The sequence below is a fragment of the Leishmania panamensis genome (assembly GCF_000755165.1).
Source record: "Leishmania panamensis strain MHOM/PA/94/PSC-1 chromosome 31 sequence".
NCBI classification, from domain to species: Eukaryota; Euglenozoa; class Kinetoplastea; order Trypanosomatida; family Trypanosomatidae; genus Leishmania; species Leishmania panamensis.
In genome coordinates, this window is record NC_025878.1 from 294,411 (window position 1) to 300,171 (window position 5,761).

A 5,761-nucleotide genomic window follows, 5' to 3' on the forward strand; every position below is an offset into this window, starting at 1 on the left:
ATCCCCACAGACTTGAGGCTCCAGTTGCCAGCGTACATCCAAAAGTACGCAGGGAAGATGAAGCCGATGAACCCGCCGCACAGCGACCCAACCAAGCCGAGTGCCGTGTTGATGCTCGGGATGAACAGGCCGCACACGAGGGTGACCACAGCCGTGCTGAGAATCACGATCGTGTGCTTCCAGTACGGCACCGTATCGAGGTCCCAGCCCAGGCAGTGGTACGTGAAGTTTCGGCACGGCAGCATGTTCATCGCGAAGGCCGCGCAGATCTTGATGAGCATGCCAACGTACGCAACCATAACGTACGGGTTGTGCACGGGGTCCAAGTTGTACAGGACGGAGTCCTTCGTATCGTCCCCAAAGTCAAAGTACCCGAAGACGCCAGTGAAGATGTACAGCACCATGCACACCGTCATCGCGATCGCACTCGCAATCGTCAGCTGGCGCACAGACGGCTGGGGGCGCTGCTCAAAATACACTGACCCAGTCACAGCCTGGCACAGAAAAGAGAAAACAAAGATAGACAAGCCATAAACTGCTTGGTTGCCCGTGGTGAAGTACTTCATGTCGCCCCTCGCAGGCCTTCCCTTCATGCCGTTCGTGCTGGAGTGCACCACAATGACGACGACAAAGTACAGCACCATGGTGACGCCGATGGCGGAGACGTAGCGGATGCTGTTCACGCGCTTCGGAATCACGACTGGCACCATGAGCACGAGCCAGATAAGGCTGGTGATGCAGCGGTTGCCGGCAGTGGTCAGGAGAAACGCCGGCGTCCCAGGGGACTTCTCGAGGATCGGCGAGATCAGGCTGCTGACGGCGCTGATGTAGGCCACGGCAGTGCCAAAGCACGACAGCCAGAGAACAAACCCGACGAAGTAGTCCCAGCCGCGGCCAAACAGGACGCGAGCGAGCTCCTCGAACGTTTCGCACCCCGTCGCCTTCATCGCGTAGCCGAGCAGCGTCATGGTGTACACCGTCGCAGCGGTAACAACCACGAGGTAAATGACAGACATGATGATGCCCGACATGGCGAAGGACGACGGCATCGAGATGATGCCGCCACCAAGCGTGACGGAGCCAAGGCTGAAGCAGTTCGAGACAACACCGCCATAGGGGATCAGCCACTCGGTGAAGCGGAAGATGATGTTGGGCTGCCGCTTCTGGACGTCGCTGTCGTTGTGGTGACCAGTGGACTCCGTCGGGCTCCCACTGTGGAGGGGGTTCTTCGGCTGCCCGTCGCTCAGGTCAACACCGCCCGTGTTGCTCGAGTTCCCGTCCGTGAGCGAGCCATTCAGGGCATTGTCCTCCACCTGTGCTTGGATAGGCTGGTTGGGCTTGCTCATGTTCCGGCTTGCTGCGCGCCAGGGAGTGGTGCGGCGTGCAAAATCGCCAGCAGCGGCGGCCGGCGCTGCGCACGGAGCAGTGCGAGCAGTCAAGAACGGCCAGAAGGGGGGGGGGACTGCGCGAAGAGGGAAGCGAGAGGAACCCACAGCAGAAGCAAAGGGGAGGAGGGAGCGCAAAGCAGAAAAGAGACGTGGCTACCGGGACAAGACAGTGATGGGAATGAGGGAGAAAGTGCGAGGGGAAGAGAGGGCAGTCGAGTGGACGCGTAGGTGGCCTTAGCAGAGGAGAAAAAAAAACCAAAAATCCGCGAGCAAAGAGGAGAGGCAAGCGAGGCAAGAGACTGAACGAAGGGCTAAGTCAAGTCTTTCACGGTGAAGACAATGTGCGTGAAAGACCGTGGGGAAGGCCGGAAGGGAGGGAGAGAAGAATAAGAGCGAAAAGGTAAAACAAAAACCAACAAGCTGTTTTGAACCGTATTTTTATTTCTTGGCCGCTGTGTCCTTTCTTGTGTGCGTTCGTGTCCAGTGCGCGGCGCTGCTGTGGGAAGAATGCTGCGTTCTCTGCTGGTGTTTGGTCTTCTGTCTGCGAAGCGAAAACGCTGGAAAGATACGAGGGAAGAAAGTGTGCAAGGGAGAGAAAGGGAGAGGGGGGCGTGCCTGCTTCAAACGCGTTTGATTTTGCTCATGTAAGCGCACTCGGAGGAAGGGGGACAAAGCAGGGCGAGTTTGGAGGCGCCAATCACGAAAGGGCAGTAAGAGCATAGGAGACGGAGAGGAGCCTACAGGGATGAGACAAGGGTTGGTAACATCTTCGCCCGTAAAAGCGAAGAGGAGCCGCCCAGAGTATTACAGAGTACGTGGTGAGTCGCATTGAAAAGCTGCAAGCTCAGTGCAGTCCCATCGTCATAGCACAAGCAACCACATGTGTTCAGGATTGCACAATGCTGCTTGACAGCATCTGAGTGGATGTCTTGACGCTTGCTGCTCTTGGGATTGCCGTGAATGAGAGAGCCGAGTTGAGGAGTTGATAGGAAGGCGAGAAGGTAAAGTGGAAGCCGCCTGCTCTCAGAGGGATCGGCAGTCTTATTGTGTGCGCTGGCTGTCCTGGCCTACCTAACAACAGAGGAACCCCCGGAGAGTGCACGGCGGGGCAACGAAAGTGAGACGTCAGACGCGCGAAATGTACATGCAGTGCACTCAAAGAGGGGAAAAGGAGAAGTGGGGGAAAAATGCTCTTTTCTGTGCTGAACAACCCGAATGAAGTTCAGCTGACGCATCTAGAAAAAAACTGTCTCGCAAAGCAGCAGCGTCCGCCTCACAGGCGCTTAGTCTTTTAGTGCCTCGTCCTGTCCATAGGGTGGTAGGGGTAGCGACTAGCGCGTGCAGCAAACTCTTCGTTCCTACGACGGTCAGCCTCAAACTTGTCGGCGCGGTACGTCGGCTTCGCACACTCCAGGCGCTCTAGTATCTTCGCGTTCTCCCGCGCAATGACAGCCTGCTCCTGGTTACGACGCCGCTGAGAGCTGATCGCCCTGTTGTGGTCACACCACGGTTCCGAGGTATCCACACCACCGCGGGTGTTCATGATGTAAACCATCTTTTCCACCAGCTTCTGGTTGTCGCGGTTCACCTGCTCCGCACGCGCCACGTTGCCGCGCATGGAGCCGAGCGGGCGCACATAGGCGCAGCTCTTCGGCGTCGCATTATCGATGCGGCTGCGCTGCGTTCTCACCCGTTCGACGTGTCTTCCGTAGTTTCGCTCCCGCTCCCGCTCTACACACGCCATGTTGCCAGTCCTCTTTGGCTCCATCTTGAAGAGTGCGCTGGGCAGATCGAAAGAGCAGCGAGAGAATGACGAGAACTGCTGGTAAGCGCAACGGAGATGGGAAGCGAAATAAGAGAGGCGCTACAGCGTGATCCGTTGCTGCACGTACGGTGAAGACAAAAGACACGCAAAAAAAAAAACGCAGATAATCAGAGTAATCTTCGACAAAGCGCGGAGACCAACTTGATCAGCACGTTCGCTCAACTGCAGATGTGAGAAACAGAAAGCGCTGGTATGAAGTAGTGGCTCTCCGTGTCGCACGCGAGTACACCAAACGTCAAAGCGTAAAGGATTCGAAGAGAAGAGAGTGAGCGACCTAAGCAGTGCTGAGGCGTTGTAACACACGCCCATGAGGCGTTTGTGAGGTGCACCCAGAAAGAGAAAGAGGTGGAGAGAGAGGCGCGAGAGAACCAGTAGAAGCACAGTGCCTCCGTTTCAGCGGGAGGGATTGAAAGAGGTGCGTGGCAAACCCCAGAGAGTGCTTCAGATTATTCTTCCGCTGGCGCAGAAGAAACGAGGGAAAAAACTGTGTTGCAGCGTAGAATTGGACTTACGCAACATCTACAACGCCTGTTAGAAGGGGTGTGTTTTTTCCTCCTCTCTTTTGCCTCTCCTTCTACACAGCGCTTTCTCTCAGTGCTGCGAGCTGCTGGAAGCGCACACGTTGGCGGTAATCTCGGCTGCACCCCGCTTTGCACTCACGGGGTATGCTTTACCGCACCACAGCTCTGCTCTTCATAGGAAAGAGAATTCAAGAAAGACAGAGGAAAGGAGAGCGAAACGGAAAGCGCAGAGAGTGCAGCTCCCCCCCCCCTCCCTCCCTCCCTCTGCCTCTCCCTTCATGTACGCGCTGTGCGCTTACGCTTTTTTCAGTCTCTTAGAGAAGAAGGCGGTATGTTATGTACAACAGTGGATGGATGGAGGGGGGTGGAAAGCACGAAACGCCTGAGAACACGAGACGTATACAATTTTATGAAAAGAATGACAGAGAGAGAGAGAGAGAGAGAGAGAGAGCAGAAACCTGCAAAGAAAAAAAAGACACATTTTCTCGTCGAAGCGGCCAGGGTGTGCGCTAAAAGGTGGAAAACTGTAGGGGGATTCCACACCAGACTAAGTACAGAGAACGTCCTGTTAACAACTCAAGGCGTTGATTTCAATGCAAGTAGGAGAGAGAGAACAGGTCCGTTACTACACTCTATACTCACATCACACTTCCATCAGTTGTTAGCTCCCGTCTTGTTTGGCTTGGTACTATAGAGTCACACCTAGAGTACTTCCGTACTTCGCTGTGTAGGCACAATCCAGAAAAACCCGTGCTCGCGATGCATTCGAGCCTGCCAAAGCGCAGATAATAATTGTGCAAAGAAAATGAAAAAAGGGCGGAGTCGTAAACCAACATGCACCATCGTGGAAGCGAAAAGGGAAAACAATAAGCGCGGCGCTCGCTAACTGAACGAAGTCAGTCAGTCACTCACACTCACTCACACTCACACACACACACACACATACACACGCACAAGCGCAGGCGAAAAAAAAAGGGGGGAAAAGAAAACTTAAAGAAGGGGGGTGGGAAGAGAGCGCACTGCCCTTCAAGCCAGGGGTATGTCAACCTGCCGCAGGCTGGTACGTGCGATGGCGGGAGGCATAGGCCTCGCTCGAGAACGACATCGCTCTGCTCCAAAAAGCTACTCCTACGCCAAGAAGACGTCAGACATACTCCTCACTGTTCTTGCCGTTGCCAGGCGCGCTCTCGACCGCCGTCATCACCACAGACCCGGGCAGGTGCAGCTCGTCGGGGCGCTTATACGCAACAAACAGCGCCACAATCACGCCCACCACGGTGATGCCCAGGCACACCCACACAAGCGGGAACTCCTCCTTCGACTTTGCCGCCGCCAGCGACACACACGCTGCGAGGGCGACAATCAGTAGCTGCATGGCGGACATTGCGGAGTGGAAAACGCGAGTATGAAAAATAGAAGGGGGAGATAGAGAGAATTGTCACTGATGAGAGACGCTCGCCTTTTTGCCTGTGGGTGTGTTTGTTGGGTGAAAGACGTAGAAGGACGTTTGAGGGAGCTGTGGCTGTGCGAGTCGACTGATCGCTACTCGTGCAGGTGTACCCGTTGCGAGAGTGTAGAGAGGGAGAATGCAATATGCGAGAGATGAAGGTGAAGCAAGCAGTCCCTCGGCCAGCCACCTTCTCGGCAGCTAGTCGGAGGCGATGCGCAGGTGTTTTTTTTTTTCGCCCTATTCTTCTCTTCTGTGGCGCTCACTAGCACGCCCTATAGCAGAGCAGCTGAGCAGAGAAAGTCCCCACCATCACAGTCCGCAAAGGGAGGACTGTGATGGTGGAGAGAGATCGGTCCCACATTAGCGCACACTGGTGCAGCGCGAGGCGAAGACAAGATGGACCTGAGCCGTGTGCACCTATAGCGCAGCACCACACATAGAAAACCAAACTCAGCTCCTCCTCTCCTTAATGCTATGTTTCACGTAGGAGGCCGACTCTCGGCATGGTGAGATCACTCAGTAGCTCACTGCCCACCCATGGCCGTCCATCGACTCCACAGCCGAAATAGGGAAGAAG

The 5,761-nt window shown here is 55.4% G+C and overlaps 3 protein-coding genes across 3 annotated transcripts; all 3 read right to left on the minus strand.

Moving 5' to 3' along the window:
- AAP13.2 (amino acid permease, putative) lies at positions 1 to 1,346 on the minus strand (the record flags this gene model as incomplete). The annotated part of the gene is made up of 1 exon (XM_010703171.1): positions 1 to 1,346. A coding segment is annotated over one exon (1,346 nt), but the record flags the coding sequence as incomplete, so codon positions are not given.
- A 1,333-nt stretch (positions 1,347 to 2,679) lies between these two features.
- On the minus strand, positions 2,680 to 3,156 carry LPMP_310860 (hypothetical protein; the record flags this gene model as incomplete). The annotated part of the gene is made up of 1 exon (XM_010703172.1): positions 2,680 to 3,156. One exon carries the CDS (start codon positions 3,154 to 3,156, stop codon positions 2,680 to 2,682), a length of 477 nt encoding a protein of 158 aa, XP_010701474.1.
- A 1,722-nt stretch (positions 3,157 to 4,878) lies between these two features.
- LPMP_310870 (hypothetical protein) lies at positions 4,879 to 5,118 on the minus strand (the record flags this gene model as incomplete). Its single annotated transcript, XM_010703173.1, has 1 exon — positions 4,879 to 5,118. The coding sequence occupies one exon, from the start codon at positions 5,116 to 5,118 to the stop codon at positions 4,879 to 4,881; it is 240 nt and encodes a 79-aa protein (XP_010701475.1).
- Between the last annotated feature and the right edge of the window lie 643 nt (positions 5,119 to 5,761).